Here is a 12,603-nt window from a genome sequence, read left to right as displayed (position 1 = left end):
CTGTTTGGTGTGCTCTATTGGCAGAGGGAATCATTGGTCCATATTTCTTTAAAAATGAAGCCGGCCATAATGTTACAGTCAATGGAGAGCGCTATAGAGCCATGATTAATGACTTTTTCGTGCCTGAATTGGACGATGTTGATGTGGACGACCTTTGGTTCCAACAAGACGGCGCTACATGCCATACAGCCAACGCAACAATCGATTTATTGAAGGAAACTTTTGGTGAGCGCATTATCTCGCGCCGTGGACCTGTGGCGTGGCCTCCAAGATCGTGCGATATAACACCGCTGGACTATTTCTTGTGGGGCTATGTGAAGTCGCTTGTCTACGCAGATAAGCCCGAAACGATTGACGTCTTGGAAGAGAATATTCGGCGCGTTATTGCTGACATACGGCCCCAATTGCTGCAAAAAGTGGTCGAAAATTGGGCCTCTCGGCTGGAATTTATTCGAGCCAGCCGCGGCGCCCACTTGCACGAAATCATTTTTAAAACATAATGGCAAACCCTTATCTTTATAATAAAGCTAAATTCTTGGCCATAACATTAAATTATATACGTTTTATTTCATCTTGAAAACCTAACCTCTAAAAAAACACCCTTTAGATTTCTTGTAGTATCCATTGCGTATACTTTATTTCGTTTTTTTTTTTTTGTTTTTTTTATCTTTTTATAAAACATTCAATAATCAGTCTATAGAGATGGTTCTAAAATAGATTGTGGGGTAGAAGCAGACTTAGAATTGTCCCTACGTCTTCCTAATGCCTGCAGGCACTGTACTGTAGGCGGAAGTACTGTAGGTTACTAATCGCAGATTTCTCTTTTAAGGGCAATATCGCTCTTCTTACGGGCAGCCAAGCTGCAATCCAGGTACAGGATTCGGTTACAACAACCTCTTAACAGGTGGAACAAAGTAAGAATAGCCTTACCACCTTGAGTGGAAACCATGACGTTTACTTAATCTGGGTCCCGGGTCATCGGAACATTCAAGGTAACGAAAAAGCAGATGAACTGGCAAGAGGGGGATCTGCAATGAATAACAATCTTGCAAAATCACACCACTGGGAATACAACTTCCCTAAAATACCTCCGAATCGCGGAATGTAGATGGAGAGACCAGACGACATGCAAAATTAGCAGAATGGTATGGCCACCTACAACTTCAAATAAAATTCAATACTGACAATTATGAAACGAAGGGACTCATGGCCTATCGGGGAACAAGCAGCCAAAATGGGCATCCCTCACAACACACACAGGCACAGTTGTGAACAACCAGAGGAAAACGAAACAATTTTCTATTTCGTCTGGGAATGCCCTGACCTATGGAAGAAGAGAATGTCAACACTGTGAAAACTACTGTTCGAGAGTTTCGAACAACTGCCTGACTGAGACGTTCACAATCTAATAAGGTTCTTAAGCGCAAAGACTGGATATAGTAAATAACCGTTAAACAAGTTGGTAGCGAGAATGTGGCAACAAAATGGTGCTAGTTGGATTATGGACGAATCACCACTTCAACCAACCAACCAACCAACCCTTCAGTAGGGTCCGGACTCGAAACCTATTGCAAACAAGAAACATTAAATGATAGAAAAGATTTTTTCTAATATCAGTCGCCTCTCGATAGGCACTGACAAAACTCCTATTTCTGTCATGAAAAATGAAAAATCCCTTCATAAAAAATATACATAGAACTGTAAGTCCCTCCATTTGTTCAAAACCATCAAGACGCACATTACAAATTGAAGCAGAAGCTCTGTCAATCAACCAACAAAAAAACTACGGCTATGTATATGTACATATGTATTTACTTATACATATATACATTTCACATCGTTCAAAACTCCGGCGAAACTCTATACTCTACTCAAAATGCAAAAAGATATCCAAAACAATCTTACTTCCCCCACTACAGATGTGTCCTATTTGAAAAATTTCTTTTAATGCCTTTTTCGTATTTGTGACATAAATCTAACAAAATTGCTGACAACAAAATGAACACTCAATCAAACATGCATGCACACATACATTTGTAAAAACATAAAAACCCAGCTATAAATCGTTCGCTTTCAGGACTAGGTAGGAACTGGCCTACTTTCGAACTAAACCAGAATGCGCTCAATCCTTAGCAAATGTTTTCAGCAATTTACTCTCACAAACAGTTTTTTTACATTCTATTTTAATCTAATAGTTCTTAGCATTCAGATAGCATAATAAGATGATTTTCAATGGACGAACTGAAAGTGGCCTTCTCACCGCAATTCAAGAAGGTGTCTTTGATTTTCGACCTAAGCAACCATCCTAAAAATAAACAAATCCTTTTAAGAGGCTGCTCAAATCTGACTGCAAATAAACTGCCACCATCAAATAAACCGACAGCTTCAGATGAGCAGCCAGAAAAAAAAATCAGTAACTTTCAAGGCAACTCATGTATAGTATCAGGCGTCATCACAAAGTTTAGAATTTCACAAAAAAAGTATTTTGCCAACTTATCAAATTGATTTCTTTTAAGTCAGCCTGCCCATTTCACCTGTGCATGAACCCTCATCGGTGGAAGTGTGCTTTAGCTGCCAACAAGTTTCTATGCAAATATGTGTATATGTATGTGTGTATGTATGTGTGTATGTGCATACGTGTGGACTGTGGTATGTAGTGCTGTATATGGCGACGACGGATATGGAAGATTTGAGCCAAAAGAGAGTGGAGCTGTCAGATTATATTCCTGATGATTTTCTTCCTTCCTGTTTGTTCGTCTTTGTAATAGTATGCAAGTCCTTGTGTGGAGTATGTGCAGGCATATACATACATATGTGCAATACATGCACACATAAGCATGGAGATGTAGTAATTTATGTACTTTCACTTAGCATTACTACGATGATTGTTTTTTTTTTCTTTATATTATTCTATTATGCCAGTTTGTAATGACTTTGCTGATGTGCAATTGATGATCAAAACATTTTCAAAGGACATTGCCAAATATGGGACGGAAGACAAACAAATTTATTCATTAACTGAATCTTAATAAGTTCGCATAGAAATAAGCTCATTGCATTGAAAGAAGCAACACACATCAGCGCAACATGCATACGTACAAATATACTTATAAAACTTATGACTTGGTGGGCTTAATAGAACGATGCCTTCAATTCAAGCATTACACTTTTTCGACATGTCTAGACATTGAGGTCGCTTTCAGCAGCATTGAGACGGACATCATCCCTCAGACACTGAGCAGAATGACAGTGATTGCAGATCGATATGCAGTACTCTAGGTAGCAGAATAAGTCGGGCAACAAGCGGTGCTGCCCACGAAACACGTTAAGGAAATGCCCTCTCACCACTTTTGTGAATAGTTGGGATATACTCGTACAGCATCTTAATGAAACTCAACAGAGCAGAGCTTGAGAGCTGCTGGATTGTTTGTGCAGACTTTGTACGGTTAGCGTGTGTTTCAAGCTGAGGTCTTTGCTGTAAAGAAAGCAGCAGAGCTTGTATGTATGTGCAGAAGCAACAATTAACTGAAACTTTTACATGGATAGCCACGCGACTATAAAAGCGTTCAAATCGTACTCTCTATCATCCAAAAACGCTCATAAATGCTCGCTCGTAACCGCAGGCTTTGTGTATATTGGGCATAGAGGGATATGAGAAGAAGGCGCGAGACTTGCAGGGGATCAAATAAGTTAGGTACTTAAAACCCTGCGCACAATTCAAAAAGAACTAGAGGAGCACATGTTGAGAAAGGCGAAAGGCAGATGACTTAGTTTAACCAATTGCAAAGTTTCTAGGATCATGCGATGATAAGTATACTCACAGGACACTGCCTATTTACAGCGTATACATACAAACTAAATCTGACTTTTAACAATACTGCCAGAAAATGTAATGAACCGGGTACAAAGGAAACCCCGAGTACATCTCCTATGCTGCTATCCGGCTCTCTCGAAAGGTACTCCATGCTACCTGGGTGTCCTCAGTTTTGAAAGGCTAGAATGTATCCCTGAACTAAAGCATGGGCGACTCCTAAAACTCGCGAACAGTTCGCTAAAATAGGACTCTGATCTGGTATCGCTATGGAACAAAATGATCTCTGCGTAGCTTCGGCCAGCCAGTATAACTTAACCTATCCCAAGACTGTTGCAGCCGAAGACCTTCGAACAAGAATCAATTACTAATAGAAAATATATAACAAATCCGGCTATTTGCTATTGCTGAGCAAAAAATTGCTATGGGCAACATTTTGACAGCAACTGACAATTCACCGCTTATTTTAGTTGAAAATATGTACTAAATCGTTGTTTTCCGATTTATTCATTCTACCCCGGGTAGCATCACAGTTACCGTTGGACCATTTCCAAATGCATCAATCGCTGTAACTGGATTAAAGTGCTGTCGTATTGTCTTAAATAAGGATCTTCCTAAAGTGGATTTTCACGATTTTTATCTCCGTCTGCAGACGCCACTTTTTACGTATGGGAAGCAGCAAACTTGTGTCGCAAAAAACACCTATTAGAGGTGCTCAGATATCTGATATTTCCAAAAAATCAAGTCGCAATTGGCATGTGTTGCCAAGTTTGGCAGAGGTCGCAAAAGAAAAAATCGTTGCCCTTCGCAAAAGACGGCAAAAATCAACAGTTTCGACACCTGGTCTTCCTTCTTTACTTTTCATCGAGGTCAAAAAGCTGCCGAAGCAACCCGGGACATTTGCGACGAGTATGGAGAAGGGCGATAGGTGAGTCTACAGCCCGGAAATGGTTTGCAAAGTTCAAAAATGGCGACTTTAACGTCAATGGCACTTCCCACAGCGGAAGGCCTTCTGAATTCGATGAACAACGTCTCAAATCACTTTTGAAGGAGAACGTTCGCCAAACCAGTCGTGAATTGGGAAACAAAATACACTGCGATCATAAAACGATTCTCAATCTGCTTCATTCACTGAGATTTACCGAAAAATGAGGAGCCTGGGTGTCTCACAAGCTCAACGAAAAAAACAAAGAAAGGCACCTTCAAATTGCTGCTCACCATCTCGCCCGCCATCGAGCTACACGCGGTCATAAATAGCGCTTTTAGTACCGAAGCGCCACGGGAGATGAGAAATGGTGACTATACATCAATATGCAGCAAAAAAAAAAAACGGTGGCTCCAGGAGATACACCAAAGCCGAGAATCAGGTCAAATCTTCATCCAAAGAAGACCATAATATGCTGGGACCATAAACCCTGGGAAATGCTCAAAAAGAATGCCACGGTCAATAAGAAGCTCTACATTGCCCAGCTACACCACATGAATGAGGTTATTCGACTGAAAAGACCTAATCGACATGGTCAAAAAATACTTTTTTTACGACAACGCCCATTTTGCACAAGTCGTCAAAGTCATTACTATGTACATTTCGAGCTTTATGAATCGCTTTGTAAATCAGTACGAATGCTTACTATGTAAGGGTTTTTCTTTTTTATAGCTGCACCAAACTGTATTATTTATGCAAAATCATAAAATTCTAAATTCGAATCGCTGGCTAAAATCACTGTGAGCAGAAAAACACAGTAACAGTTTTCACAGTGATTGTAAAACATGGTTTTGCTAACATAAAATTCAACAAATACTTCTGTCCTACATCTCGAAGAGAATGGAGGATAGCGCAAGTCGTCTATAAAAGGTGATGAGTAATCCCTCGTAACTAACCAAACTCACTGCATATTTCAAAACCAAAGCATTTTACTAAATGTGACAGTCGTTTCCACACACCTGCCGCACGACGAATTAAGGCAGGCAACACAAACTCATTAATCTAATTGCAAACGAAGCACAAATGGAAGATTTCAGATCGCCTGCGTTGCATGCATTGACTGACCGAAAAAAGTTCCCCTCCTTCGTACTTTTCTAACAATATTTGCAAAAAAACTTTCCCATTATCCTAATAGAAAAGTTGTATAGCAAACACGGGAAAAAAGTTTTGCCAACGAGAATTCACAAAAATGGATAGCAAAGAAGAAAATTGAGCAAAAGAACAAGAAAGAAGTGTATTTTAACTTCAAAGTTGGCATTTCACGTGATTCATGCGTAGTGCAATCGTTTTTGAGTACTCAGTAGTCGACCCGCTTTATGCGAAATCTTTTAATATCGACTCATTAAACAAAAGATATTTTACGCATTTATTAATTTTACACAATGCTTTTCTAATGGTGAAATGCCATCGGAGGATTACCATTGCCTGCCGAAAGAGAGCCGTTATTAGAAAAAAACTTTTCTTATTTATTTATTTTTTATTTATTTAGAAGTAAAATAATTACAAATATTTACTTATTGCACTCAAAGAAAAATTAAGCAGCGTCGGACGAGGTTAGTACTTGGATGGGGGACCGCTTGGAAACACCGCGTGTTGTTGAACTCCTACAAAGCTTTTCTTATTATTTATTTTTCATACTCTTACTAACCGAGTGATAGTCAAATAAATATAGGGTTTTTCAGTAAGAGCGCTTCAACTTTTGAACTTTTTTGAATAAAACACAAACGGTTAGACTTTTTTAACTAATTTTTTTTTTATTATCGAGCTTGAACATATACATTTAAGTATGAAATTCGATTTCTTTTGCATGACCACCGCGAGCACGTTTTACGAAGTCCAATCGTTGAATCGTTGAACCCAATTTTCGACCACTCTTTTGCATAAATCGGCCGAAATTCCAGCAATTTCGCGTTCAATATTGGCTCTGAACTCACAAATCGTCGCCGGCTTGTTACTGTAGACCAATGACTTCACATAACCCCAAAACTGGACGGCTTGTTAAATGGACCGTAAAATGGCTGTAATGCTCTTAAAGTAGCAGCAACAGAACGATTATTTTCATAAAAAAATTGCACAATTTGCAATCGTTGCTCAAGTGTGTAGCGTTCCATGATGAAATGTATACTAATGAAGTTTACAAATGGCAAGCGAAAAATAAAAAATATTGCGTCGTTCGCCCTCCCTATCGGAAAAAAGTTGAAGCGCACCTATTGAACAACCCTATAGTATGTATTTATGAAGACGCGCCTAGATATTCTTTTAAAATAAAACTTGGAAAAATTTAGATTCTTTTAGGTTCCACTATTTCTAAATACGGCTATTAAGAATTATGATCCACGATCCAGGTGTCCAATTTATGTCACTATTACGTAAAATTCACTCTAATCCCATGTCGATGGTCGTTCGTGCCCGGCCCGTTTTTTTATGAAACTACTGCACGGTGCATGTTTCATACCATTTGTTTATGATAAAATATTATTAAAATAAAAAATTTTGAAAAAATCTCTTCGGATATGTTTAGTTAAAGCTTAGACATCTTATGAATTTTTTCTAATTTTCTGTTGGCGTTACATAGTAGAAATAAGCACCGGACGCGAACGACCCAGGTGCCAAAAGGAACAACATGGGATTAGGGTTTGTCGACCGGAAAATTTAGATCGCCATAATGCAATGTTTTCCTATGTTGTGTGGCTGCATTCGGTTGAAAGTAAATATCGTCTATGTCTATTTCTTCAAGCTCCGGCCATAAAAAATCTTCAGTCAGTTGTCGCTAGCGATGTCCATTGAGAGTAACAACTCTTCCATTTTCATCTTCAAAAAAAAAAAAAAACAGGCAAATTATTTCACCAGTCCTAAAACCACACCCAACAGTACGTTTTAGTGGATGTAATAAATTCGACCGCTGCAGCCGAATGGCTTAATGTGTGATAGGGGTCGACCCTCGGCAGGCAATGGCAAACTTCTGAATGTATTTTTGTCAAGGAAAAACTATTTATAAAAACCATTTGCCATTCGAAGTCGACTTAAAACTGTAGCCCCTCCATTTGTGGAACATCATCAAGACGCACACGGTCACAAAATCTAAATTTTTTTCTTCACTCATCTTATAGTAAATCATCAAGAATGTTGTGTCAAAATTTTAAGTGGATCGGAGCAGAACTCTCAAAGTTATAGCCTTTGTAGGCACTCTACCTCGAATGCGGAGCATCGATAATTTCTCAGAGTCATTTTTTCAAACGCGTTTTTCCCGAAACGACTTCTTAAAAGTCGGTGCTAATCACAACTCCGAAACTATTCAACCGATTCTTTTCAAATTTGGCACACGTTTTCTAAATCAAAAATACCTCCCCCCTACACTGTTTTTTTTTTATTTTTTGTTTTTTAAGGTTGTTTTTCACTTATAAATATGGCGAAATTTTTCGCCAAAAATGCTCGTTTTACGTTTTTTTGCCACCAAAACTACAAAAATGAAAAAAAAAATTTTTATTAATGTAGGGGGGAGCATTACGTCATACTTTAACTGAAAAATTCGACTTTTTTAGTTTCAGATGATTCTACGACGAATGCCGATTGGCCCCGCAGAGCACCTCTCGAAAAACATATCTCCAAAAAAACTCTGTCATGGGCTTATTTGTCAATATTTTATTATTAATATTTTTTAAAAACTTATTGAAAAAATGTACAATAACATGTAACTGATTTTATTAAAGTATCTTAAGCCATATTTCTGTAAAAAATTCACAAAAACAGTGTTTTTTTTAGCGCTAAACCCTACCTCCCCCTTAAGAAGGTTATTATACAGACGTAGTGAAAAACCTGATTAAAAAATATTTAAAATTGTTTGAGTTATGCTGCGTGCCAATTTCAGAAAACGTGTTTTGAGAAAAACGCGTTTAAAGTTTGGAAATTTGGAGAAGTCGTTAGGTAGCAGTCACTAACGCTTGGTTAAAAGCTTAAAATATTTATGAAATGAACTTCGGTAACGTATAAAACTTTTTGTTCTGTATTTTAAAAGGTTCAAAGAATTTTTTAAGCTTATAAAAAAAAATCAATTTTTTTAAATTCCTACAGTGGTGTTACCCCTTAAAAAGGGTACCGTCCAGAAATTATTCACTTCTGACATTTAAGCGTCACTTTTAAAGGACCCTCTACAAAACCAACCGGCTGCCGTAGGTGTATACTATAATTTAATGTTTAAAACAGTGATCAGCATTTCGATAAAATTGATATTCGCAATGAATGATTACATGCAGAAATCAAAACGTATATTTGTATATCAGACTAAAGAATATTCTAAACATTCAATTAAAAATAGTATGGGTTTGTAAAATATATTGGAATCACGAGTAGTATCGCTCCCAGTAGTAGTGGAACTCCAGATGGCAATTGAAATATTTCAAATGACTCATGGCATCGTCATTTTTCCGAAATATCTATCACGCTTCATAAGGGGCTTTGGCGAGAGCGATATCGGTATTCCATTATGTAAATGAACCAGTTAAGGGAACCACAATGACAAACTTTTTGCGTTGAGCTTGACTGCTTTCGGTGCTGTTGCAACTTCCACTTTCAGCCAATCAACCCACCAAATTCTATATTGCTAACATATCTAAATATTCATACATATGTGTGTATGGATGTAAATCAACTTCCGACATGCGAAAATACGCCTTAGAGCAATGCTTTGCTTATCTAAAATTTGCAGCAAGAAGCAATGCATTACAATTGGTTTTTGTCTTTCGTTTGTGTGTGTCTTTTCACATGTGTACAAACATATATTCATATATATATAAGTATATACATATACCTGAGCAAGCGCACATGTATGTGCTGATCAGAACAAAGCAAATTATAAAAACCGTTATTAACAAAACGTGGGATTTTACACTTTCATTTTGAAAAGGTGAAAGCAGTGCTGTAAACGAATAACTTTACACATAAAATGTAGGCATACCCCACGGAAAAGTCCATTGTATTGAACTTTATAGAAGCATACAAAAATCCAAAAGGTCGAGAAAAACGGCTTCAAAGTATACAAACTGCACAGAAGTGTATGTTTACGCATTCCGGGTGCCATGAGTACAACCTCCGGCGATGCCGTAAATGCCAGGCCTGATTTGCTCGCCTTGGATCTTAAGAAACAGCAGTAAGCAATACTCGCAAAAGCAATGTGTAGGCTCCATAAATATGATTTCTGGTACGAAGACGGAACTTCGGGACACAGAGATGTCTTTAAGATGCTATCTAAACAGTATCCACTGTGTTTGCCATCTACTGACGATCTTATGTCCATAGTGTCATTTGGAAGAAAATTTGAGGACAAATGGAGTAGTCCAGAGTGCATTCAAAGAAATTTGACGGATATTTTCTTTACCGATGGGTCCAAGAATGGAATAGGTTCTGCAGCCGAATGGTACGTAAACGATCTTAATAAGTATCATTGCACTATGGAAGGCATGGCAACTGCTTTCGAAACGGAAATTTTTGCTATTCTGAAAGTAACGGAATCGATAATTGAGAGAGGATGGAGCGAGGAACATATTGTAGTCGCCTGAGCCAATAATCGGAATCAATTCCCCTGTAGTTCGGGAATTGGATCAGCGATTATGTATGAAATTTACGTAAAGAGGTCCAGTCTAAAACGTTACAGAACCGCAAAGTGTTTTGTGACAAGACCGAACAGAAAACTGTCGAACTTTCTTCTAAAACTGAGAATAAACCCCGTCTTGATGGTCGGTAATATTACAAGACACAGTAGCGTGGGGTCCGCATATGATCACCATTACAATCATTCAGGACCCGATTTACCTGTCTTACTTAGAGGAGGTGGATAGCACTGAGCATTTTCTCTGTTAGTGCCTTGCCTTTGCTAGAGCAAGGCTACGAATTTTGTGTTCCGATGTCATTTATATACATATACAGTACAATTCCTCTTAACCGGTCACCGCAGGACTGCATACTTGGCCGGTTGCCGTTTTGGCCGGTTAATCCGAAGTATACTTGTATAATATATTGTATACATACATATAAAAAAATTGAGAAGCATTTTTTACATATTTATGTATTTCATATTTACATATGTTAATGTGTTACATCAATAAAATATATGTAAGTGTAATAATTATTTTTTGAAAAAGTCTGTGATTTTCTTCTGTTTTTTAACCTTCAGTGAATTTCTGAATGCGACATCCCTCCATTTTCTAATCGCCACAACGTCTAATGCTGTTGACTCATGTTGTTGCTCAATGTATTTCAATGCAATTTCCATCACATTTTTGGCTTCTTCATGAGAAACTGTTTTCTCCTCTTCAACGTCACTACTCTCATCATCTTCCTCTTGTTCTTTGCTTGCTAAATCTATGATTTCGTCATCATTCAAAAATTCATTTTCAAGGTGTTCGTCACAGTTTATCATCCAATTTTCCACATCTTCTGCCTGTAATGATTCGGTACCCGATAACTTTTGAAGGTCTTGTAAAGTGGATTTGTTTTCTTCTTCTTCAGTCCCTGCAATATTCGAGATCACAATTAGATTCTCAACATCTGGCCAAAGTTTTCTCCAAGACTTAACAAACGTTGAAAAGGGCATTTCTTGAAATGCTGTAGCTAATATATAGATAACGTCCTTGATATGGATCTTTTTGATGACATCTAAAAGACCTTTGTCTTCACTCTCCGAATGTTGCAGAATTTCAGAAACAAGTTTACGCCTGTATCGTCTTTTTAAGCTTTCGATCACTCCTTGGTCCATTGGTTGCACTAAGCTTGTCACATTAGGAGCAAGATAAACTAATTTTATGTCATCTACACCGCAGTCACGAGGATAGGTTGGAGCATTATCTAACACAAGAATTGCTTTAATAGGCAAGTTTACACTTTTTAAATGTTTTTAACTTTTGGAACAAACTCCAAATTAAACCACTCTTTAAAGAAGTCTGAATTCATCCACGCTGATTTTTGTGACTTATAATAAACCGGAAGGGAAGATGGATTCAAGTTTTTGAATGCCCGTGGTTTAGCAGACTTGCCATTAACGAAACGAGGAATTTTATGAGTCCCTGCTGCATTCGAACAAACGGTAACTGTAATACGTTCTTTGTTCTTTTTGAAGCCAGAGGCAGACTGTTCATGACTGCCTAGAAAAGTTGTTTCTGGTAACATTTTAATGTTTATCCCGGTCTCGTCCATATTATCGACTTGTTCTGGAGATAATTCCTCTGTTTTAACCATTTCACCAAACTTAGTCTTGAATTCTGTCACACCAGATGTATCAGCAGACAGTTTTTCTCCACTTACATGTGCGAAATGAATTCCGTGTCGCTTCTTCCATCGATTAAGCCAACCATCACTTGCCACAAAGTCACCTCCAATATTAATCTTCTGGTGGATAGCCAAAGCTTTTTCTTTCAAAATTGGGCCGCCAATCGGTGTACCTCTTCGACGTTCCTGAAGAAACCAGATCCACAAAGCTTCATCGATGACCTCGCATATCGGTTTTTTTCTCGTACAACGGCTACCCAGATTTCTATCAAATTCCATTTTCGAGCAAAACTCCTCAATGGAACGCCTATCTCTTCGCCAGTCATTTACAGTGCTTTTTCCAAAATTAAATTCTGCACATATTTTCGCTTCGAACTCACCATTATCAATCCGCCTTAGAACTTTTAAACGTGTATCCATCGAAACCACAATTCGTTTGCGCTTTGCACTCATTGTTAAGGAAAGAACTATGTTATGTCCGTACCCACAGCAAAAACAAACCAAATTGATCAAAACGACAAAATCCTATCTAACATCGTTTATACAC

General features: G+C 38.0%; 1 protein-coding gene across 1 annotated transcript; it reads right to left on the bottom strand.

The window, feature by feature from the left end:
* Window positions 1-1,499: 1,499 nt before the first annotated feature.
* On the bottom strand, window positions 1,500-12,509 carry LOC129244080 (jerky protein homolog-like). Its single transcript, XM_054881695.1, has 3 exons — window positions 11,825-12,509; window positions 10,960-11,651; window positions 1,500-1,565 (listed from the first exon to the last, which is right to left on the bottom strand). The coding sequence occupies exons 1-3, from the start codon at window positions 12,507-12,509 to the stop codon at window positions 1,500-1,502; spliced, it is 1,443 nt and encodes a 480-aa protein (XP_054737670.1).
* Window positions 12,510-12,603: the final 94 nt, after the last annotated feature.

This window comes from Anastrepha obliqua, chromosome 4 (assembly GCF_027943255.1).
Source record: "Anastrepha obliqua isolate idAnaObli1 chromosome 4, idAnaObli1_1.0, whole genome shotgun sequence".
In the NCBI taxonomy this organism is placed as follows: domain Eukaryota; kingdom Metazoa; phylum Arthropoda; class Insecta; order Diptera; family Tephritidae; genus Anastrepha; species Anastrepha obliqua.
Note: the sequence above shows the minus strand (reverse complement) of the source record. Positions and strands in the feature narration are given on the sequence as shown.

Bases quoted from the DNA above. Each gene is read 5' to 3' on its own strand.
- LOC129244080 (XM_054881695.1), bottom strand. From the start codon at position 12,509: ATGAGTGCAAAGCGCAAACGAATTGTGGTTTCGATGGATACACGTTTA. The intron at 11,652-11,824 runs GCAAGTCTGCTA...TGCCTATTAAAG, and splicing joins AATTCCTCGTTTCGTTAATG to CAATTCTTGTGTTAGATAAT. The intron at 1,566-10,959 runs GTTAAAAAACAG...TGTTTGCAATAG, and splicing joins CATTCAGAAATTCACTGAAG to GTTTCGAGTCCGGACCCTAC.